At 46.3% G+C, this 24,864-nt stretch overlaps 1 protein-coding gene and 2 long non-coding RNA genes across 5 annotated transcripts; 1 reads left to right on the top strand and 2 right to left on the bottom strand.

Moving 5' to 3' along the window:
- Nucleotides 1–317: 317 nt before the first annotated feature.
- Nucleotides 318–10,641, bottom strand: LOC146302098 (uncharacterized). Of its 2 annotated transcripts, none has more exons than XM_084702144.1 (6): nucleotides 10,430–10,641; nucleotides 9,347–9,452; nucleotides 3,106–3,558; nucleotides 2,911–2,960; nucleotides 2,634–2,727; nucleotides 318–1,854 (listed from the first exon to the last, which is right to left on the bottom strand). In XM_084702144.1, the coding sequence occupies exons 1-6, from the start codon at nucleotides 10,541–10,543 to the stop codon at nucleotides 1,772–1,774; spliced, it is 900 nt and encodes a 299-aa protein (XP_084558270.1). In that variant the 5' UTR covers nucleotides 10,544–10,641; the 3' UTR covers nucleotides 318–1,771. The 2 variants fall into 2 exon arrangements, with proteins under 2 accessions (XP_084558270.1, XP_084558260.1); XM_084702134.1 differs by having other exon boundaries at nucleotides 2,634–2,730; nucleotides 10,430–10,640.
- Nucleotides 3,195–8,282, top strand: LOC146302099 (uncharacterized). Of its 2 annotated transcripts, XR_014764506.1 has the most exons (4): nucleotides 3,195–3,576; nucleotides 4,870–4,929; nucleotides 5,431–5,519; nucleotides 7,854–8,282. It is a non-coding gene; the product is annotated as an uncharacterized LOC146302099 (long non-coding RNA). The 2 variants fall into 2 exon arrangements; XR_014764557.1 differs by lacking the exon at nucleotides 7,854–8,282 and having other exon boundaries at nucleotides 5,431–5,802.
- Nucleotides 10,642–16,609: 5,968 nt separating the features above from the next.
- Nucleotides 16,610–21,419, bottom strand: LOC146302097 (uncharacterized). Its single transcript, XR_014764403.1, has 4 exons — nucleotides 19,629–21,419; nucleotides 17,915–18,050; nucleotides 16,921–17,002; nucleotides 16,610–16,843 (listed from the first exon to the last, which is right to left on the bottom strand). It is a non-coding gene; the product is annotated as an uncharacterized LOC146302097 (long non-coding RNA).
- Nucleotides 21,420–24,864: the final 3,445 nt, after the last annotated feature.

The raw sequence follows: 24,864 nt of genomic DNA, 5'->3' as shown, positions 1-24,864 counted from the left end.
GAGATTGGGAGCGTCAGCAGAAAGAGTGATCTGACTCCCGGTGTCTGGGATGTTACTGCCGGGCAACCCTGGTGCTGAGGCAAAGTGGGTATAGGAGAATATCTGCTCGGTCAGGAATGCCATTGTTCCTTGTTTATCCTCCGCTACCGATTGTAGCTATTAGAGGAGCTATTCAGCTGGGTTGTTTCAAAGTTCCAACGGCCTCACTGATTAGACTGTGAGGCTGCAGGGCTCTGGCCTATCACACTGGCTCGTGTGTGTCATGTGACCAGACTCACTCACTAACTATATCTATTAGTAAGAATGCAAGCGTCGGGTTCGAACTCGTTTGATTTGTATTGCAAACAATGTCACAAAGAGCAAAACAATAATACATCTCCCCAAAAACAAGTACATTAACAAAACCGCTAGGAAGCGGTCAATTGATCGATTAATGCCAGTTTCATATGTGGTGAACAGGACCAGATGACCTGAAGAGAGTCCACAGAGTTGGTATTGGTTCCTCATTGGTCGATCTCTGTCCGTCTTTCACCTCTGGACCACAGAGGAATTGTAGAAGGAGGCTGCGGACACTTTGGAGATTGGTTTAGCAACACGGATAAATCGGTCTGTTTGGTATCTCCACAGTGATTCAAAAATGTTTTCATCCCACTCAAGAGAAGCTGAATATGAGGAACTCGGAGAGATTTAGAGACGTTTGGCTTGTTTCTACTGGAGATCAGGGAGTGTAGGGGGAAGTGTGGTAACATTTACTTGTGTGTGTAGTGAAGAAAAACTTCTGGGGAGACTGATGATGTCAAACTGTTTGGGTGTTTGAATCTCTTGAGTAAATAATCAAAACAGTTAATTCAATCAATCAGTGGTAGGCAAAGACTCGATAATAGACTTGATACAAGTTGACTGACCATTTAATGGTTACATAGTATCGTGTACAAATAATTAAAAAAATTATTGTCATTAATTAAATCATGTATTAAAATGTATTGTCTGTACAGTAGCAAACTTGACGGCATTCTATTCTAAATGTTATTATAGTCCTTTTTGGGGAGCACACTGGTTGTAGAATTCTGACAGCATTGTCGCTTTGGAGTTGTACACTTACTGTCACTAGATAGCGCTGTGGCTCTGCTTTCTGCAGGTGGACCAGCAAAACCAGACCAGGAGCTGGCATGGGATATACCATGTATACATACTCGACCCTGACCCTATTGGGATGAACAGCAGGTCTCAGGCATTTGGGGTTAAAAACATCTCAACTTCCAAGTTCATCAGAATGCTAGCTCACAGAAAGCTAATCAAACAAAACTTATTGGTTTCTCGGCTACTGTATGGGTAATACATAGAGTCGCTGTGTATTTATATAGCTCCGGTTACACACAAGGATATATAAACACCGGTAATGTCAGACAGTACAGAACTATACTGCAGCCTGTGTGGTTGATATTTCCTTCCTTAATCTCTCTGTTAAACAAATAAGAGTTGAAATGTGTTCTCCGTCGTGGTGAATTAGGGAACACTCTTCACAGCTAACAAAGTCTATACGTTGTACCTGTGTGAAAGCTTGAACTCCTGACCTTCTGTGTAGAAGCCTGATCTCTACTGAAGCTGGTAACAAAACTCTAAGGGTTAGAGAGCGATGATCCTATAGGCTACCCTCCGCTCAGCACTGAAAACACTTTATTCTCAATCTTGTCATACTGCCTTCTCTCCCATGGGACTGGCTGCGGACATTACTCAGTCGTGCAGTCAGAGATTGACTGGTGACAGTTCCTTATCTGGCAAACGATTGAATGTCTTCGTAGATGTTCTCCTCCTGGCCAGGTGTCATCTCCAGTCTTTGTCTTCTCCATCTCCCTGTGTTGACAGACGAGACACACAAACAGGAACAATGTTTAATCTGTCGAAGCAACATTGCAAGCTGGAAGCTAATTCTAGGTTACAGAGCAGCATGTTATGGGGAATTTGTTCCACTTGAGCTGTATGAGGAAGTGGCACCCACGCAACACACCCCGCACACACACACACACACACCCCGCACACACACACACACACACACACACCCCGCACACACACACACACACACACACACACACACACACACACACAAACCCCCCGCACACACACACACACACACACACACACCCCGCACACACACACACACACCCCGCACACACACACACACACACACACAAACCCCCCGCACACACACAAACCCCCCTGCACAAACACAATCCGTCCCACACACAAACCCAAACACACACCACTGATGGTCACTTCAGTGGCTGCTCACTTCTGCTTCTCAGGTCAGACCGAGAAGAGGAGTGAGATTAACCCCGCCCCTGTGTTTCCCCAGGATGAAGACCAGGATTAACCCCGCCCCTGTGTTTACCCAGGATGAAGACCAGGATTAACCCCGCCCCTGTGTTTCCCCAGGATGAAGACCAGGATTAACCCCGCCCCAGTGTTTACCCAGGATGAAGACCAGGATTTACCCCGCCCCTGTGTTTCCCCAGGATGAAGACCAGGATTAACCCCGCCCCTGTGTTTACCCAGGATGAAAACCAGGATTAACCCCGCCCCTGTGTTTACCCAGGATGAAGACCATGCAGGATTAACCCCGCCCCTGTGTTTACCCAGGATGAAGACCAGGATTACTGCCAGTGGGATCAGGAAGATGGCGGCCGTCTTCGCTGAATGCATCAACAACACGGTCACCTTTTGCTGTCCCTGCTGACAGTTTCATTATTTCAAGTTTCAAATATTTAAATGATTTGCCCTGCTCCTCTTGAAAATCCCTAGCAGCCATATCAACTGATGATAAATCATCACAACCTACAATAAATACTTTCCCAACAATATGAGCTACTTTACTTATAAATAAACACAACATTAATTTTATGTTGGAGTTACCTGATGGCCAAGCAAGCTCTCAGATTTAACTCCCAGTGTTGTCAATATCTCTGCAGAAGAGAAATAGTTGAAAACATAATCTGTTTCAAACATAGTTTGCTATCCTAAAGCAGGGTGATATCTGTGGTATTTGATTAGGCTCACGTGTAAACCGAGTCTGCTTTTGACAGCGGGGACAGTCCAGTGAGTGCGTACCTTGTACCTTGTCCCTCGGCCTTGCGGTTGACATGGCGATGGGGTCCGGTCGAGCCGACGCTACGGCAACAGATTTCTGTTGAGATTCATGTTGCAATGTACTGTCCGAATCCACGGTGAGGTGGATGTTGATCTTGAGGTCGTTGAACCACCCTGGGATCTCCACTCTGCAGCCGTACTCGCCCGAGTCACTCTCCCGAGCATGGAGGATGGTCAGGGACACGTTGCCCTCTTCTCTCCCACTGAGGAGGACGTACCTGGGGGAGGCTCGGCCCGTGACCCTGCCTCCCTGGATGGAGACGATGGTCCTGGAGCACTTGGACATGGGCACCCTCTCCCGCCCCCAGCACGCGGTGAGAGTCCTGGCGGAACGTCCGTTGTGCCAGCACGGCAACGTGATGTTCTGTCCGATGCTGCCAACCAGACACAGGCTGGATTGACATGGTGTGGACACTGGAGAGAGAGGGAGAGGTTAATACACACACATACACACACACACACGGATATTTTCACGATCATTTCCAGTAGGGGAATAAAAACCTGACCTCTGATGAGAGCAGAGAGAAAGCAGTAGAGAAGAAACATGTCTGCAGATCATACAGAAGAAGACTTGAGTTGTGTAAATTCACGGCGCTGTCACCCATCTAAGAACATGCCCTGTCATAAGCAGAACCTGATGTTCATCTGGTGATTAATCATCTTCCTGTTCTGTCCACCAACCACAAAGGAAGTAGACAGACTAGGCCAGTAAGTAGAGCAGTTTGCTTCAACCTCAACCATGTAAAGCCATCTGCTTCTCTATGATCATTCATAAATTCTGTTTCAAAGTTTCGATTCTATTCGGTATTAATTAATTGATTGATTGTGCTGATGAAAAGTTTGCTAAGAACTGAGCACTGAGCCCTGATCTGCCATATGGAAAACATTTAAGGCAGTAGACCTCTCACCCACTCTGAAACAGAAAACATGGACTTTGCACAACGCCGCTACACCCCCTCTGGCCTCCGCTTGCCACTTTAATCAAGACAACAGTAAACGACACACACGCGAGCAACAACACATTTGAGTCTGGTTTTCCAGCATAGATGAATTAAAACATAAAGCAAGTGTTTTGAATGGGGGCAGGACCATCTTTAATGTCTGGTCTAGAAACCCCCATGACATACTTTCACTTCCTGGTGGACTTCATGTTGGAACTGGTAGTGTGGAGTAATGTAGAGTAGATTACAGCAGACCAGGTTAGACCAGTGAAGATCACAGGTACAGTTCATTTAGGGTGAATGCAAGGTTGATGCAGGATTGAATCATGGTAGATACAGTATGGAGACAGGGTTGGTGTAGGCTGCCGTAGTTGGCAGGGCCTGTAGCTGGGCCAGGGTGACAGTGGAGACTCATGTTAGGCTGAGGTCATTCTGCTGATCTACAATTAGGGGAAGAAAGAAACAAGAAGTAGCATTTCACCCACATTCTCTGGCTTGTTTACTGGAGAGGAGAGGAGAGGAGGAGAGGAGGAGAGGAAGAGAGTGAGAGAGGAGAGGAGATTCTGATTCTGAGAGGGGGAGAGGAGAGGAGGAAGAGAGTGAAAGAAGAGAGAAAGAGAGTGAGAGGAGAGGAGAGGGGAGGGGAGGGGACACACAATTCTAGATGAGTCTGTCTGCTTACCATACTCTGTCATTCCAACCACATGACGCATACATTCACATGTACAGAACAATCAATAAACAGTGAATGTGTTGAATCTGATCCTTGTGCTTGGGCCCACAGGGGGAGGTTGTGTCTGCTTGTGTACCACCGGTGTCTGATCATCATGGAAACACTTAGCAAGTGCGTTCTCTCTCCCCTCACTCTTTCTCTCCTCTCTCTCTCTCTCTCTCTCTCTCTCTCTCTCTCTCTCTCTCTCTCTCTCTCTCTCTCTCTCTCTCTCTCTCTCTCTCTCTCTCTCTCTCTTTCTCTCTCTCTCTCTTTCTCTCTCTCTCTCTCTCTCTCTCTCTATCCTCTCTCTCTCCTCTCTCTATCTCTCTCTCTCTCTTTCTCTCTATCCTCTCTCTCCTCTCTCTATCTCTCTATCTCTCCCACTCTCTCTCCTCTCTCTTTCTCTCCTTTCTCTCATCTCTCTCCTCTCTCTCTATCTCAATCTCTTCGCTCTCCTTTCTCTCTCCCCTCTCTCTCTCTATCTATCTCTCTGTCTCTCCTCTCTCTCTCTCTCTCTCTCTCTCTTCTCTCTCTCTCTCTCCTCTTTCTCCTCTCTCTCTTTAAGGTAAATGTTTGGATGTACCCGGTGTTATCACCCTCAGCTCAGGTCCTCTCCTCCACTCTTCCTCTCAGCTCTGCCTGCCACAGAGCCGGGGCGGGGCCCTTGGAGAAAAGGCCAGTCACCATGAAGACGAGAGGTCCCTATCCAAGCTGTCTGAAAGGTTGTTTTGTCTGGTTCTGGTAATTGAACCTTTATTTATCTGGACTTGTCAATTAGAGCTGCATTCTCATGCACCTTGATGGTCTGGCAGTGACAGAGGAAAGCACTCAGAAGATACTGCAAATACACTCACGCTCTCTTTCACACACTCTCTCTATCTCCCTTTTTTCTCTCTCTGGACCAGGATAGAAGGAACTGAAGAATGTGTCCTGAGCCAGCAGTCTCCAGTGAGACTGGAAGGATTTGCGGGGGGCATGTGGCTGAATGAAATGACTGTATATGGAGTACAACTCATACTTTTCTCTTTCTGTGAGTGTGTGTGCGTCCATTTGTGTGTGTGTGTGTGTGTGAACACGGCGGATTTACAGTCGCTACTCCCTGTCTGTACAGCAAAACCCCCTGGGACAGTCTTAATGCCTCCACAACCCCCCCACCTACCCCACCCTATTAATACCCAGAGGGGAGGGGTAGGCAGAAGCACTCCCCAGGAGTGAAGGAGAGAGAGATGGAGGAAGGGAAAGATTGGAACAGAGAGAGGAAGTCAGGGGAAATGAGAGACGAGGGTGAGAGGGAGAAACAGAAAGAGGGAGTGAGAAGGGATGAGCGGAGAGAAGGCTGATCTAGACCCTCTTCTCTTCCTCTGCTGAAAACAGATTCCTCCCTCTGTTTCTCACATGATGTGAGCCAACACTTAGCATCGTTATGCCGGGTGGAGAAACCCTGAGGAGAGGAGAGGATGATTTCTTAATAAATCAAGTGCACCCAAGTGTTTGCAAATACTAGTTCACCCAACTCTGCTATCTAAGCAGGCTGTTCATTCTCAGGGTTGGGGCAGTGCAGAGGTCCGAGGGGGTTATTGTGACGGTGGAGGTTTTTTGACCTCCATCGTGCACCCTCATCCGACACGAGTGTTTATCGGATTGTTTTTTCCTGCTGGAGTAGCTCCAGTCTGGGTCCGACACTGAGCAAGGACACCAGGCTTCAGTGTTTGACACAGCAGGGGTCAGGGGTCATGAGAAAAATGATTGTGTGTGTGTGTGGGTAGTTGGATAGAGAGAGTTATAGATAGAGGGGGATAGAAAGAGCGGGAGACAGAAAGAAGAGGAAAACATTTGATACAGGGTGATAGAGAAAGAGAAGGCGGAAAAGAGATGAAAAGAGAGAGAGAGAGAGAGAGAGAGAGAGAGAGAGAGAGAGAGAGAGAGAGAGAGAGAGAAAAAAGAAGCAATGGAGAGAGAGCTTATGTAAGCAATGGGTAGGAAAACGAGGGGGGAAAGATAGAAAGAGAAATTGAGACAGATTCTCTATTGTATGTCTTTGAAGTGGGCTTAACACCCAGAGTTCCAGCAGGCGTAGGTGACAGAGGTGATGAACACCGGCTCCGCTGGTCAGGACTCTGATTGAGCCATGCAGGAAGTCCCAAGGAGACCTGATTTAGTGTGACACCTCACCAGCTAGACGACTACTGGGGGAATCCAGAGGGAACGTAAATTCAGCAGGGCAGACAAGGGCAGGTCACCAGCAGGGTGGGAAGCTTTTGATGATTGCACTGGGGATATGATTTAAGGTGACACCACCTCACAGGTTATGTTTTTCTTTTTTCTTTTTTTTCAGAGAGACGTACTTTACTGGAGAGTTTGTTTAGTTACTGAAGTGTTCAACTGTGTCGTTTTGTAATTTATTAACGACGTTCCCTGTTTGGTCTTTTATCTTACGGTACCTGCAGGGATGCAGTCTGCTCACTGCTGCTAGTAATGATGGAGAGGGTGGAGAGGAGGTCAGGGAAGGAGGATGTCGATGAGGAAAGGTTGGAGTGATGAGAAGAGGCTGTAGGGGCGATGAGGAGACAAGGTTGGGAGGGGGGGAAGTTGGGATGAGGAGAGGATGGAGATAGGATGGATAGAAGGTTGGATAACTCATGAGCATAACTCGGTGGTAACATGGCCAAGAAAGTACAAAATATGGTATAATTCAGCTTATCATCATCTCCAGGTTTTTTATAAAAAGGTTCACATTCCTGCAAAGAATTCTTTGCTCTTTTTCCTGATATACACTGCCTAGTTTCGTCTATCATTTCCCTCTCGAGCATTAGCTCTCTCTCTCTCCCTCAACTCCCCTTCTCACTTTGTCTTTTACACACACACACACACACACACCCACACACACACACACACACACACACACCCACACACACACACACACACTAACCGCATCCCTTTCTCCCTATTTCCCCCTATTTCTCTTTTTCTTTCTCTCTTTCACACTCTTTCTCCCTTTCTCTTTCTCCTCAATTTCTTTCTACCTCTCTCTTTATCTCTATCTCCACTACTTGCAGATTGCGCAATCGTCTCGTCTCCTGCTGCATTGTGTGAGAAGAACACAAGAGAGTTGTTGTTCCACTGTCGCGGACAGCGCCATGGAAACGTGTGAGGTCAGGGCCTCTCTCAGACGGCTGAAGTTCTCACAGCATCAGCAGCATTTCAATCAGGAGAGGAAACCACCACACTGTGGGTTTAGTGTCACTATATCACATCTTACAGTAACAACCCCTGGCAAGAGGATCAGAGGTATAGAAAGAGAGAGACACAAAGAGACAGAGAGAGAGGGAATTAAAAAAGATAAATCATATATCCATAATGGAATATTTGAATTAGAATGTCCGGATATTAGTCATGACTTCAGGGTGAATAAAACCGGTGACTGTGAGCCAAGGTCCAGTGTAACATTCCATATTACATGCAGATTTCCATTTAGAAAGGATGGAAATTAAAAAACTATTATTAAAAAAAGAAAACAGGAAGAATGGACAAACTGTTGGCTGCCTCGACTGAAACTCCTCAGATTATTTTACGAGCTCAAAATCCCTAAGGACACAAACAACTCAAGCTCCAAATCTGTCAAAACTGGGATTTCTCTCTCTCTCTCTCTCTCTCTCTCTCTCTCTCTCTCTCTCTCTCTCTCTCTCTCTCTCTCTCTCTCTCTCTCTCTCTCTCTCTCTCTCTCTCTCTCTCTCCCTCTCCCCCTCCCTCCCTCCCTCCCTCCCTCTCTCTCTCTTCTCTCTCTCTCTCTCTCTCTTTCTCTCTCTCTCTCTCTCTCTCTCTCTTTCTCTCTCTCTCGCTCTCTCTCACTCTCTCTCCCTTACTCTCTCTCTCTCTTCCCCTACTATTAGAAACATCGACAGTACGAGCACGACTTGAGGAAACGCTTGTTTCACGCTGAGAGCAGTTGCTCTGTGTCTGCACCATACCCATACTGGTCTCTATGGTTCATTAGCATGTCTCTCTGTGTCACACTGTGTCACATCTCATTAGCCTCTCTGCTGCTTGGGGGTTCAAATCAAACAGATCCAATGTGTTTCTCAACGTGCTGGTTCCCACCCAGACCAGCCTTGTTCATCTAAAACAGCGCTCGCTTCGCTGGCACACAAAAAAACACCGGAAACAGACTTCTGTTTTCAAGAGCATTTGTTACGGTCAGATGCTTGATGTTTCCCCAGTTTTATTAATCTGCTGCAAAAAGTAACATTACAAATGAAACTTGGAAATGAGAAGAAGCTCTCCCGATTTTTCCACGCTTTACATCAACTCGAGTTTGATTGACAGGGGTTTCACTGAATAAGCCAAGAAGGCTGGAGGAGGCCAAGGAGGCTGAATGCTATTGGCTGGAACAAGATAGTTGGAACATAATTGGATGGAAAGATGTGGGCAACTCCAAAATTAGGAATTGACATTCCGCTGGCACTGAGCTGTCTGTGTTTCTTAACAACTCTCTGAGGGCCTCGTTACAGGGGATCAACTTTTTGTTTTTAGTTCTTCTTAAAAATCTTACCTGTTCTTGATCTTCCTGAAACTTCCTCGTGGATTGCGCCATTTTCTTTACAGGTAACATAGTCCCTGAATCCCTTCGCATAGAGAATGTAAATATAGCCGGGACCCTGGATATGATCACCAGTTAAAACATAACACAGTAAAACAGGTCTCAGTAATAGAAAGTCTTGTCAAAACATCACATGTCAACTTTTGGTTCTCAAAACACTTTCTCTCCAGGCTGGCCTGGTCCAGAGGCACACCATTATTCCCCTTTGACATCTTCCCATGAGGCTTTGCACGCTAAACGCTCGCGGTTAGACGGCTCGACCCCGTCACCAGCAGCGGTGTCACAGGGAATACCAGGACAAACTGGATTTGAACCTTGAACTTCAACCATGTGAAACGACACTGCATCCGTTCCACTTATTGGAGCCTTATAGTCAAACTGTGTCTGCTCTCATAACCAACCAGAGGTCATAAACAGTGAAGTGTGCCATGCCCCCTGATCCAGCCAGAGAGTAGGCCTAGCTGTGTCAACAGACCTGCGTGTGTGTGTGTGTGTGGGGGGGGGGGGAATGATCAGAATGATCAGACCAAAACGGAAAAAGACAAGAAAATTATGATAAACTAAAATTACAAGCCTTTTTAAAGTGTCTTCTCAATCAGTTTGTCCTACCAGTCAGTCAATCAATAGCAATCCTTCAATCAATGCTTCACAAAATATGCTGTGAGGAAAGTTTTCTTATAAGACTAGGAAGTCTAGGCCTGAGGGTGTGTGTGTTTGTTTGTGTGTGTGTACAAGTAAGTGTGTGTGTGCAAGTATGTGCGTGTCAGTGTGTGTGTTGAGAGGCCCTGTTATAGAACTCACATCCTGCCATGAATAACACAAGCCATGTCCAGTCACATGGCAGACCCAGTATTTATTGACGTGTTCGGTACCATACCCTCTCTGGAGTCACAGCCAGCTAGCCTACACAGAAACAATCTTGTATTTTACTAGTACACACAAACACACACCCACAAAAACATACAAACATGCAAGCACACACACATAGACACACATGCACACGCACACATATCTGCTCCCAGTTTTGCTTCCTACCAGACATGTGCTGTAGATGCTGATCAGGAGATCCAGATTAATATCTCCACAGTCGTGTTTCCTCCATAGATCCTGACTCCAGATAGCAGGACTGCCACAGACTCTGCTTTCCATAGAACAAGACAAATTACGGTGTGGTAACTTTACAAATGATCTTTAGGGTTGTTTCATGACTCATTAAGTTATAATAACATGATTAATGATCGAAGAATGCCTTGACTTATTAAGGTATAAAAACATGTGAAATTATTGTGTGAACCTGGGACTTAATATCACGATGATGTAAAGCCTTGACTTATTAAGGTATAATAACATGAATCAAGACGATAATAATCTGTGACTTCAGGTATAATAACATGAGTAATGATGGTACAAAGCCTTGACTTATTAAGGCATAATAACATGAGAAGTGATTGTATAAAGCCACTCCTCATTAAGGTATAATGTCATGAATTGTGATGAAATAAAGCCATGACTTATTAAGGCATAATAACATGTCAGGGGATCTATCCCAGCAGCTGAGTGCCAAGCGCAAAGAGCAGAGGGAAACTGAGATTCTGCAGGCCTCTTATCGCTAGGTCTGTAAAACTTAAAAACCCTTGTAAAACTCTTCGTCACACTAATACCATCTCAGGGCTGGTCTGATCCTGCTCACATGAACTCTGCCTAAGTGATATCCCATGCGTACTAAAGATACACCATTCAATTTGAACTTTTATAGTTCTCTTTCATTGAATCTTGTTCTTTTAGGACACTGTAGTTCTTGGCATTTGAGTTATCATACCAACTTCAACATCAAAGCAGAGGAAAGATAATTGGCTTTATGGATTTGGGTCTCGCCGGGCAACGGAGGCGGTGAGTGTGCGGGGAGGAATGGGAGAGAAGGTTACGAGTCCGCTGCTAGTTAAATATCAGCCCCGGCCCTCAGGGAAATCTGCCTCCCGTTTGGATTTTCTTCTTCTTTTTTTTTCTTCCAGCTTCATCCGAGACTCCTTTAGTTCAAGCGTTCACATTCCTCGTTTAGGATAACAGAGCCTCTCCACTGTGTTTGCTCACACAGGAGGGGGTTAACGTTAGGAAGTTGTGCAATGACTGTGTAACAGACCCCACTGAGTACAGTTTACATTTATGCATTTAGCAGATTGTTGATCTTGCATTCGTACATAATACAGGCTATCAAATATGTGCCTGATCATTCAAACTTGGCAACAAATACGAATGGTTGTTCAGCCTGTAATGGTTGGCTCCACGAAGGAGAGATGGTTTAGATCTAGGTTTGTGTAAGGTGAAATTGTAGACGCTGTTGCTTCAATTCCTGTCACAGACACGCGGTCTAGTCTGGAATAATGTGCTCAGATAGGCTACTGTAGCCAAGTAGCATCTTTTTTTAACCTTTCAGCTTCAGTGATAAATGGTAGATGTAATTTTAGATTTGTTTCACATACAGTTGTGGTGGAGGAAGTAGTGTGTTTTATGTGAACAGTTAAGCTCTTGGCATGTTGCTGCACTAATAAGACAACTCAACACATAAATTGTTGTCTTCAAAGAACAATACATGTGTGGTTTGAACATTGAACGAAGTGTAAATATTTCACATGATTTGATTAGGAATACAGTGTAAGAAGTATTAATATAACAAGCAGCACTAAATCATTTTTTTACCCTCTCATAAAAAAATACAGTTGAGTCCATGAAATATAGTAGTCATGATTAGGAGATTTATAACAACTGAAACATCTATGGGAATAATATGTTTTTTTTTTGTAATCTTTCCTTCCCAAAAAATACAACTGAACATATTTGGACAGTAACATCTATATCCAGACCTCTCCTGGGGAGGCACATGTTATATGTGCACGTAGCAGTCCTTAGTGATCACCTCTTCCTTATATGGCTCGTCATGACAACAACGGAACAGGAACCCAAACCTTTCCATTCTATCATTCTGGTTTCAGTGGAATACTACTGAAACCTGGACTGAAATGTCAGTAGAGGTATAGGTTTTTAGTATTTGTATGTTTACCAGGGCCATTGTGGAATTGTCAAATTAGTCAATATCATTATTGCGATAGGTTCGTGCTGTGCTTGTTTTGTACTGATACTTTTTTGGCAGATGTACTGTAATCCAGGACACGGCTATGCGAAAAGAACAAATTTCTGGACAGTTCCCAGTTTCAATGTGTGTTTGTATGAGTGTGTATGAGTGTGTGTGTGTATCTGTCTGTTTGTGCCTTTCCTTGTCTTTTCTTGCTTGTCTGTGTGCATGTGAGTCATCACACAGCCTATTTTTGGACAGGCAAATATTCGTGAATTATGATAACCATGTTGTGCCTTATCCATATACATGCAAATTACTTCAGCATATTTCTATCCCAGCTCCTCCTCAGACATTTGCCCTCAGAGCTCAGATAAGGATGGAATACTCTGACTGTTTACCAAGACCTTGATACATCCACTTTGGTTTTAGAGACTTCTTCAGTTTGAGGTGATGGGCTACTGCTGGGTCATCCAGAGCTCGATGCGTTCAGAGACGCCATGCTGTGTGGTTCTGAGGTCTTGGTTCCTGTTATCGTCCTTTACTGGGGGAGCCGGGGAGTTAAAAGTCAGAGGGAAACTCCAGCCTCGATCCCTTAAGGCCCTGGAACTCTCCTCTAGAGAATTAACTAAAGTATGTTAAATGTTGGTTTTCTAAAACCTCCAGCTCATTGTTAATTGCGTTCTGTTGCTTCTGCTGCCTAAATCTGTTTGGAAATGAAAATGTAACCATCAATGACGATTAAAGGCTCCCGTCGATACCTCAGGCAGAGGAAAAAAACAAATAAGTTACGTGAAATGATCTCCATGGGTTGTAATTAGCAATGAATCATGTTCTGGTACTGGCTGTGGTCCTGTTGCTAGGAAGCAACAGCTAAATAGACCTTTGCCAACAAACATAGTTTGGTTCTTCTTCAATACCCCATTTTTACCATACACAGAATATAAAAACAAGCTCTACAATAGCCACTTATCCAACTCAACCAGTTGCTGCAGTTTGTAATTTGTTGAAACTCAATACAGTTATCTTTGCAGGACGCTTATAATACAAAGTGTTGCTATTGATTAGGGTTGAAGCTAACCATAAACAGAGGCCATGCCTGCAATGGGAGCCACCTAGGCAGGCCCTCCAACTGAAGTAAACACTGGCATTAAACAGAGTGAAGTGTGTTGTGGCTGTTTTTATGGAGCATGTTAATTACATTTTATGTCATGTTTCACTCCCTGCTGTCCTGTCTCACAATGTATCATGTCTCACACCCTACCGTGTCTACCCCCACTCTGTCTCACCCCACTGTGTCTCACCCCCTACCCTGTCTCCCCCCACCGTCTCTCACCCCGCCGTGTCTCACCCCCTACCTGTCTCACCCCCTACCCTGTCTCACCCCCTACCTGTCTCACCCCCTACCCTGCCTCACCCCGCTGTGTCTCACCCCACTGTGTCTCACCCCCTACCCTGTCTCACCCCACTGTGTCTCACCCCACTGTGTCTCACCCCCTACCCTGTCTCACCCCACTGTGTCTCACCCCACTGTGTCTCACCCCCTACCCTGTCTCACCCCACTGTGTCTCACCCCACCCACTGTGTCTCACCCCCTACCTGTCTCACCCCACTGTGTCTCACCCCACTGTGTCTCACCCCACCCACTGTGTCTCACCCCCTACCTGTCTCACCCCACTGTGTCTCACCCCACTGTGTCTCACCCCACCCACTGTGTCTCACCCCACTGTGTCTCACCCCACTGTGTCTCACCCCACTGTGTCTCACCCCCTACCCTGTCTCACCCCACTGTGTCTCACCCCACTGTGTCTCACCCCCTACCCTGTCTCACCCCACTGTGTCTCACCCCACCCACTGTGTCTCACCCCCTACCTGTCTCACCCCACTGTGTCTCACCCCACTGTGTCTCACCCCACCCACTGTGTCTCACCCCACTGTGTCTCACCCCACTGTGTCTCACCCCCTACCCTGTCTCACCCCACTGTGTCTCACCCCACTGTGTCTCACCCCCTACCCTGTCTCACCCCACTGTGTCTCACCCCACTGTGTCTCACCCCCTACCCTGTCTCACCCCACTGTGTCTCACCCCACCCACTGTGTCTCACCCCCTACCTGTCTCACCCCACTGTGTCTCACCCCACTGTGTCTCACCCCACCCACTGTGTCTCACCCCCTACCTGTCTCACCCCACTGTGTCTCACCCCACTGTGTCTCACCCCACCCACTGTGTCTCACCCCACCCACTGTGTCTCACCCCCTACCCTGTCTCACCCCCTACCTGTCTCACCCCACTGTGTCTCACCCCACTGTGTCTCACCCCACCCACTGTGTCTCACCCCCTACCCTGTCTCACCCCACCGTGTCTCACCCCACCCACTGTGTCTCACCCCCTACCCTGTCTCACATCCAGTCCTTACCAGTGTGTGTGGCTGTGATGTGAGGGCAGCATCGCTTCTCCAGATGGTTCTCTGTCCTTGTGCGCCTCCACCAACTCCAGCAGGGACGCTCAGAGGGGTTACTCGAATCAGTGCGAGTCTAAATGAAAACAATGCAAGTGCACCGTGGGGAATAAAAGGTTAGGGATCGGGGGGGAAATTAAAATGTTCATAAAATATTACATTTGTCAGCAAATCCTCATCTATCTTGGCTCTTGGTTGGACGTCCAGTCTCACATTGGACTCCAACCCCCCCCCCCCCCCCCCAACCACACAAGGACACAGGAGGGAGGAAGAGAAGGATGAGAGGATGGGGCGTAGCTGGGTGAAGAGGGCTGAGACTCGGCAAAGAGCTAAGATGCAGGGAAAAAAGCGAAGGAAGAGGAAGGAGGAGGAGAAGAGGGAGCCCATGTTTGTCGACCAGGTCAGCGTTCACATGGAAAGATATGGCAGGACTCCTTGGAGGGTTGTTGGGGGGGCAGGAACCCACCAATGTGAACAGTAGCAGTTTACTACTTGATGTGTACTGTGTGAGCATGTTTGCACTGCGTGCATAGCTGTTGATTCATACCTTCAACAGATCTTGACCTTCACCTCCAAAGCCCCTCAGCGTTTCCTCTGACTTCTTCTCTCAGCATGGGAGCAGAACGGCCACAGAGACAACACTCGCCCTGCAGCGCTACACGTTTCTTGTGCATTATCACTGCAGTACATTATCCCTTTAATACCTTATCTCTGTAATACATGATCACCTTAGTGTCTGGCCCTGCCTGCTGTGTTCAGACAGGGTTTAATCCATCAGGATGCCAAAGTCAAACCAAAGGATCCTCCTCAGGCTGATCTTGTCCTACTTATATGACAGGAAGTGGTCCATGTGCCAAACAGGAAGCTGCATCTTGTTCTGTGGTCCCAGCTGTGCTCTGAGCACCAAGTGTGTGTAAACACACAGAGAACATCTGTCAGCGGCCCTGTCACAATCAGGGACAGAACCCCACGTAGAACCCTGCATGGCAAACTGAGGAATTTCCGCTTGTCTGGGGACATATACCGCTGTCCCAGCATCCTTTGCTCCCAGAGGGGTAAACAACATTGGAAGAGGCCAAGCGGTTACAGTGTGAGGTCATAGTTCACTCCGAGTGTCACAATCAGCTTCTTGGTGCAGTAGCAGCCCAGAGAAGGATAGCAGATTGTGTCTGTGATTCTTTGATGTAATCTTTAAAGTGCGGTGGGGAGCGGAGGGGGGTGAAATTGCGGGGGCTGAGATAATGCCCAAACCTCCACCTTTTAGCAATTAATCTACGAGTAGCTGGGTGATTGTCATCTTTTGTATGTGCGTGTGTTAGTGTGTGTGCGTGGGTTTGTAGGTGTGTGTGTATGTGTCTGTGTGTGTGTGTATGCGTGTGTGTGTGTGTGGATGACAGGACCATGGCTTCTAGTGCTATTCTGCAGGAGATTCAGAAGCACAGAGGAACACAGGTCGGGTCTGCTTGCAATTACCTCTGTCTGGATATACCCTGTCACTGAAAAAGACTGTTATTGCTGTGGAGAATATTCAGAGAAATCCAAATTCACTCTTAACGGTTTAAGTGCCCTCTCACCCGACTACATTTTGATAAGATTTATATAGAGAAAATAGCATAATGGGATTTTTAAAACAGGATTAAACTGTTCTTTAAGGCTTGTTATTCTAAAACGGCTGTAAAATATGAATTCTTTTGAAGTATGTATTATTCAAAGGCATTCCATGCATTACTCATGATAGCAAATATTATCTCTGTTCATTATTTTACAACCATAATCAAAAGCAGACCTAAATGATATGGCTTACACAGAGACCTCTGTTCCAGCAATCACCGACATATAGAACCAGATCTTCTGTTAGACATGGAAACCATTTAAAGGGTCCATGTAATCCAAGTCCTGGTGTTTTGGCAGCAAAAGGTTCTGGAGGTCACAGACTTTTATTAGGATACTATCTTATTATGGGATGTGATGTGGAGATGCCATGGCGATATACCTACAGTCAAAACAAACTGTGTGGCTGAGAGTCCTGGTGGTCTGCATTCCCCATGGAAGTCCTCAAATTCCACCTTCCATCCAGTCCTGCCAGTGTTGAGGAAAATATATTACTCTATCGCTCTCGCTTTATCACTCACTTTCTCTCTCTTTGTCTGAGTCTTTTACTCTCGCTCTCTCTCTCAGTCACACTCTTTATCTCTCTCTCTCTCTCTCAGTCACACTCTTTATCTCTCTCTCTCTCGCTCTCCCACTCTCAGTCACACTGTTTCTCTCTCTCCAAGGATCAAATCATTCGCTGCTCTGGAGTGAGTGGCAATCAGCACTAACCTTCTATGCACAATGCACCCAATTGTTGAAAATGTTGTTGCCTCTGTGTGTGTTTGTGTGTGTGTGCACCACTGAAAGGTAAAGTATAGCTTAAAGAAAACCAATAAAACATTCAACTCTAAATGTTCTGGGATGTTGGGTTAGTGATTTGCGCCTTCTCTCCCCCAAATTCATTTGAAACATCTTATTAATGAAAGTCAATATCATTTTATTTATCCCTCTCGCCCAGCACTCTACAGAAGCCAATGTTCCTTGAAATGAGTTATTTTCTCCCACTATCTCCCTGAGCAGCGATCCAGTTTCTGCCTTCTAATAGACCGCCACCTTCGAATTATAATTAAGAAAAACAGCTTCATAAGCTCACACACTCAAGGAAAAGAAGGGAGGGAGGGCGAGAGAGAGAGACAGACAGAGAGAGCCAGAGAGAGGGGAATGAGAGAGAGAGAGAGACGAGAGGAAAGAAGGAGTGAGGCAAACAGATTAAAACAGTGGAAAATTGTGCTTGTTAGCTGCTGATAGGATGACTCATCCTAATATCTTAATTGGCTTCATGCAGGCAGGAAGCCAGGAGAACAGAGGAGGGGTTTAGAGGCTGTCACTCACACAATTCCGTGTGTGTGTGTGTGTGTGTGTGGAGGGAAAACATAATATACACAGTGCATCGTATACCGTGAATGGAACACGTGTCTTGTGAAGTGGTGATTGATTGAGCCCCTCCAAGGAGACCCCAGACTGGGCCTCTGGGTGACTAACTGCAGAGAGATGTTCTCCAGAGGTGTTTTGAGATGTTCTGCGATGTTCTAAACTGGGGAGCAGAACATCCGGAGATGATGAAAGGAATCGCTCAGAGCAAAGTTACAGTTCATCTGACTTGCTGGATGTATGTACCCACGTATTGAGTTTCATACACACACAAAAAGACCCATCTGCAGCTATAGTGTACACACACATTTATCTTCATGCAGGTCTAACATATCTCCCCGGCCTAACTGCAACCATGTGTTCCTGTCTTCGAAGAATTTGAACTTAAAAAAAAATATTTATGCTTTCCGACCCCCCGTCGCCCTCTCCCCCCCCCTCCCATACACACACACAAACCACAGAGACAAACACGCAAATGCACACATTCACACAAACTTTAACACCGAACACAAATGCTGGCAAGTAAACTGTCTCAGCTGGGAAATGTTGGAGTCGCAATTGATGATGTTTGAAGTATCTTTCACATTATTACACACACAGACATTAAGGTACACACACACACAATCGCAAACATACTCTCACATCTGGTGCCGAGTGCTGATGCTGCAGTTTCTGTACACTAGGACACTGACAGAGATCCATAATACTCTCATCCGCAGGTTCACTTATCTACAAAGCCAGAGAACAAGTTCTATAGGACAGTGTCTACTGACTCAGCAGTTTAAGCAGAAACAATTACTGTATCTGGTCTGTCTAATCTATACATATATATTATACTCTCCTCCTCTTCCCATCCCTCCCTTCCTCTCTGTTTCCCTCCCTTCCCCTCCTCTCCCCTTCTCTCCTCACCTCTCCACTCCAATCCTCTCCTCTTTCCCCCTCTCCTCTCCCCTCTACTCCTCTCATCATGTTTCTCAGGATTAAAATATCCTCCAAGCCGCTTGGCGGGGGACAATGTCTAGAGGGTCATCAGATGAGTTTTTATTTTAGGGTTTATTTACAAACTTCCATACAAAGTTTATTTTTGCTTCTGTTCCTGTTTTTCCTCTCCTTTTTTCCGTCCTTTGCTCATCGTCCTCTTCCTCCTCGCCCGTCTTCACTTCATCACTTGGTGTCACGCACATGGCCATTCCCCCCTGCCAGATCTGGGTTTTCCCTGCCCCTTTGTTTCCCTGTGATGTCATCAGCTGCGCCTGTGATGTCATCAGATGCACCTGTGATGTCATCAGCTGCACCTACGTCTGGTTAGTGTCTGCGTCAGGTTTCCAGTTCTTTTTCGTTTGTTGTAGTTTGTTTCAGCTGTGAACTTGAGGACTCTATTATACTCTACTTTACACTATTGTGTAACAATATTGTGCTCTGCTTTACTCTACTCTGTTTAGGCTTCTCTGTTCTCCTCTCCTCCTCTTTCCTCTCACTATGTACGAAAAAAAATGTTATAAAAAAAAAGTTGAAAAAAGGTTGAAAAAGGAAAAGTTGTAAAAAGAAGTTTAGAAGGGTTGGAAAATTATTTAAGAAAAATAACTACTTTCCAAAAGGTTGCAAAAATAGCGAATGGAACAGTCCAGAAAGCTAAAACCGTGACACAAATCAAACCGTAAATGCACACTATCAATTCTCTATCCTCATCGTTTTTTTTTATTTATTTTTTTACAGTAAACAGGAAGTAATAAGAACGTACCAGACCTGTGGCTCCATAGGCTCTGCGTGTGGAGAACCTGTTGACCCTGAAGCTGTTGGGGCCTTCAGCCTGGTTCCTCATTAGATCAGCTGTGCCTCGTGAGCTGCGAGCCGTTAAGCTGAGCCGTGTCTGATTCAGCACACACCAGCGGCTCTCTGAGATGGGTCATGGGGAGACAGACTCCTGCTCTGAGTGTGGTCTTGGTAGATAAAGCGCCACATGCCTCAAGCATGGTGCGGCGGAGGGTGCTGAGTTCAGTCCACTCTCTGACTGCGGAAACTTTCAAACAAAGATAAAACCGTCTAAACTCTCATCCATGCCAGTGATCATCCTCCATGCTGTCATCCATGCCAGTGATCTTCCTCCTTCGTCTTAGCCACAGCACTCACTCAGCCAATCAGCACAGCCCATCCCACGGTCGAATAAAGATATGGTAGTACATAATCACATACTGTGTGAGTGTTCTGTGTCGACATGGTCCACAGCAAGAAGACACAGATAAGCACATTCACACCAGCTGTCTCATAGATAAAGAGAGTTTGAAACCAGTGTGTGGACGTGCGGGGGCAGGCTGGGGGTATCATGGTTGCATGTAGAGAGGTGAGGTTATTGTGTGTGCTTGTTTTACTCCCTCGGAGGTGGAGGTGGGCGGAACGTTCTGGGGCCTTGAGGAGCCTTGACTCCAGGGAGCGGCGGCTTGGGTTCCAGTGCATGTTTCACTGTTAGTGGGATGCTGTTAGTTTTACTGTTTAATATCAACGCTGTTGATATTAAAGGATGTTCTCTTATCAAGATCAGATGTGTGTGTGTGTGTGTGTGTGCGTGAGTGTGTTTGCAGTACCACACACCTGCACAAAATGTTCTTTACCTAAATCTAATCTCAGCTGAGCATGAGGGGAGGGGAGGAGAGGGGAAACTGACATTTTGGTGTTTAGAAGCTCAAGATAATTTCACCTAGACTGTGTGACTGTGGTATTTACTTGATTTGATTACTAAATGCAACTCTGAAGTACATTTCACTCTTAAGCGGAGGACATAATCCATAACAAACGTTTAAACTAAGGTTTCATTTCCGAATGTGTGTATACTCTCAGAAGCAAACTGAGGTGACGGCATCGACCCCAACCGAGCTAGATCATAATTAAATGGTTTTTCTTCTGAGACTAATTCCATTACCGCCAGGACCCCCTGCCAACTGAAACGGCAGTTGGAAGCCCATTGACAAACATACAAAAAAACCTCTTTATCAAAGGATCTTTTTACAGTGTCGCTTGGCCCCAGTTCTTCCATTCATTTCTTATTTGGATTCAGGGATATAAATAGCATTTGTTTTTTTGTCTTATTGTTCCTCTGATGGACAGCAAGTATGAATGACATGAGCAGAACAATCAAGGCTGTGTTTGTGTCCCAAACATGGAGCTTTAGATTTACTGTAGGAAATTCAATTAGATTCCAGTAGATTGACTGGATGGATCTCTTACAAGGGAAGGGGATACAGTTACGGAGGGTAAGTGACCTTGTCCGAAACGTGATCTTGTCAAAAGAATGATCTTAACGTTTGGCTCTGTGATTTGCCTCAAAGCCTGCTCTGCTCCACCCCCGAGCCAATCACATGCCCTAGTTATTTTCAGGTGGAACTGCCCAATTTTTAACTTTCTAACATCTTTGATCACCTCAGAAGGGTCAGAGAGGGGATGACAGAACAAGCCCCCTTCTCACAACACCCTCTTCATCTCTGCAAACTACGGATCACTGCGAGGGACAATCAGAGCTCCAATCCCACATACACAGACCCCGCGTCCAATCAGAGCAGTAACCCTCCTGCCCTCCTACAAATCACTAGTTGAACCCTCTTTGAATCTGAGCACGATTTCCAGGCTCTTTCCGAGTCGGATTGAGGCAGTAATTGGTGTTTGGTTGTTGTGCGACACAGTTCTGATGTCTCCTCGACGGTGTGTTTGATTGTATGTGTCAGACGCCCAGATGGGTTTGGCAGTTTGGATGTTGTTCTCCTTTCATTCCGGGTGGAGAGGACAGCTATAAATGAGTGTGATTTGCGGCAGGAGTGCTGAGGTGAACTCCTGGGAGCGACTCTGAAGGAGGAGGTCTCCCAGGTCCTACTCTCTCTTTCAGGTTTTCTACATTTCATCTGGAACTTCTCTCCTGAGAGTTTAGCTTGAATCTGTGGAGTTGATTTCCCCGTCACTTTTTGACACGAGTCATTGAAAAGGATAAAATTCTGTATAAACAGAGATTTGATTAGATGATTATTGTTAAGTGTACCCTTTCACACCCTCGAGTATGAAGCTTTTATGCTATCATGTCAAAAAAGAGGCAAAATAAACTGAAGTTGACTAAAATCATACCTACATAACATATAGTATATTTTCTTTTTGAGAGAAACACATTTAGTACTTGTAAGTCCATCACCACGCTCTAGGATGGCATTTTGATAGGGTGTTATTGTAACACTGCTGTTTTCATTTAATCACTCAAAGAATGCTCCAATTATGTGGAGGAAAGGGGAGCATGTGTGTGTGTGAGAGAGAGAGCGTGTAGTGTGTGCGTGTGTGTGTGTGTGAGAGAGAATGTGTGTGTAGTGTGTGTGTTGGAGTGTGTGTCCCTCTCTTCTCCTGGAAGATATGATGGTTGCCAAATCATGCATTCCACCAGGCGTATGTGAGCACAGATCACATATGGGCCAGATTGCTCTTCATAAATAACATAAATCCAATGTACTCTCTCCACAAATTACTGTGTTGCTTTCCCTCACTACCTCCTCCCTCCCTCCAGACCTACTGGTCAGTTGCATGGACACGCTTATTGATTCCAGCTATATATGTGGGCTAAATCCATCTTTCAGATGGAGATATCCAGTCTCCTAAGTGTTTCCTTGATTAAGTTCAAAGCAAATGACCTTTCAAAGGTAAAGGTATGTGATCTGCTGAACTCTAATAATGTTATGAAGTATACTGCGGATGTCAGGAAGAATGTACCGGATCGTATCTCTTCACAAATAGTAGGATGGCAGGGATTCACAGTTCTGCAAGGGTAGGGACTTAAAAAAAAAAACTTCAGTGCAGCAGTGGCATTAAACCTGGGATGTTTTATGGAACTATGGGGGTCACGGCTGTAATCTCCTCAACCCAAGGGGAGGCACTGGGGGCCTGTACCCAGCACCGCTCCCCTCAGAGGCCATGGAAGTCAATCATCTAATGGTGTGGATGGAGCAGTGGAGCGAGGCACCACATTAAACTGTCCAGTCAGCAGTTTTAAGAGTGTGTGCATGAGTGTGTGTATTTATGTGTGTGGGTGTGTCTGGGTGCGTGTGTGTGTGTGCATGTGTGTGTGTGTGTTGGGTGTCTGCCAGCTCATTACCTTCTCTACCACATGCATTCTCTGATGGACATGCTCAACTCCAGCTGTTATAGTTCATCACACACACTCACAGTCACACACACTCGCACATACCCTGCCAGATTAAGGCTGGGTCCTCTGTCACTCTGATTTAGGCTCTATGGATGTTGTCAAGGTCACCAGGGGAAAAACGACCTATATCAACTGAGCGATCATCTGTGCCACCTCCTCTTCCTCCCTTCTCCCTCCTCCTCCTCATCCCTCCACTTTCCTCCTCATCCCTCCACTTTCCTCCTCATCTTCCTCCTCCTCCCTCCACTCTCCTCCTCCTCTTCCTCCTACACCTCCCTTCTCCCTCTTCCTCCTCCCTCCTCCGTCCTCCCCCTTCTCTCCTCCCTCTTCTCTCCTCCTTCACTCTCCTCCTCCTATTCCTTCTCCTGCCTCACTCCCTCTTCCCTCCACCCTTCTCCTGCCTCCTCCTTCTTCCTCCTCCCTTCACCCACCCCTGTATAATATAAATGGTGCTTTGGAAAACGCCAGGCTTGCATTTTCCACAGCGAGGGCAGAAATCACCTTCTGACCAGCTGCTCGCATCCAGCAGGTTTTATATTGATGTGATGCGGGCAGTCAGGAGAAGAGAGCAAGGGGTTTTTAATGGTGTGGGCTGGAACTGTCATCCAAGTGAGATCCTCAGATAACTCATCCACACTGACAGGGAGGTAGGTATGGAGGGAAGGAAGGAAGAAGGGATGTGGAGAGATGGAAGGAGGGAGGGAGGTGGAGAGAGGGAGAATGGGGAAGAGACACACCTGTTCTTACACAGATCCAAGAGCACATAAGAACCGTGAGAACATTCTACTGTGGAGAGGGAGAGAGAGGTAGAGGGAGAGAGAGAGGTAGAGGGAGAGAGCTCTAACGTGAGAAAGCTGTGTGCTAACATGAGAGATCTTCACAGCAGATCTTCACCCACAGCAGAGGAAACATCTGGTCTGGGTCGCGTCACAACAAACCAGTGATGGTTTGGCAGCTCTGTGTTGCCTAGACGACCCAGGAACAAACCAGACCCAACAGGTTCATAAAGCCCCTGGCCATGCTTCACTTCTGAACGTTTTATTCATCCACTCTTATATCCTCCTCTCCTTCCCTACTTCCTATCCTCTCCTTTCCTATCCTCTCCTTTTCCTTTTCATTTCTTCCCCATGTTTCACAGCCCTGAACGACAGTCTCTCGCCATCTTCTTCAATGCATCCCATCACACCTGACTGACACTGTGCTATCTGCTCCCGGCTGCATCCAGACTGATACGTCAGTGCTCTCGGTTACCAGGAGGGATGAGGTGCATTCACAAGGTTCTATCACGCTGTGGCAGCTAACAGGAAGTGAAAGCAGCCCGTCAGGGTGCACTGCCGCCTGGCCAGGAACGTTCTGGATGCATTCACAATCTGCAGAGGCATGAGGAATATGTGCCTCTGTGCAACACAATAGGGGAAAATTGCCGATAATAAAAACGATTTGGCTACAGAGCCCTTATACTGCAGGGGTGTTAAATTACTAAATTGATGGTTGAGAATTTAGATAAGGAGGAAGAGGAGGAGGAGGAGGGAGGGAGGGGGGTTTAATGATGCGGATACACTCAATGATACCACACTGCTGCCTCGGCACCCAGGGAAATGACTTATAATCAAAGTTCTGAACAACTGAGTCAGCTTACACTGGATTGTTCCCCCTCAGGAGGTTAGAGTGTCATTCTCCCCCACCCCCCCCCCTCATTCCATATCTGCTGTCACCTTCAGAGAGGAACATGGGGACAATCAACAGCAGCCTGTCTGCATCACAAGCACTGGAGAGATAGATAGAGAGAGAGAGAGAGAGAGAGAGA

This window comes from Hypomesus nipponensis, chromosome 1 (genome assembly GCF_054491055.1).
Source record: "Hypomesus nipponensis isolate SF chromosome 1, ASM5449105v1, whole genome shotgun sequence".
Lineage (NCBI taxonomy): Eukaryota > Metazoa > Chordata > Actinopteri > Osmeriformes > Osmeridae > Hypomesus > Hypomesus nipponensis.
This window is presented reverse-complemented; position numbering and strand designations above follow the sequence as displayed.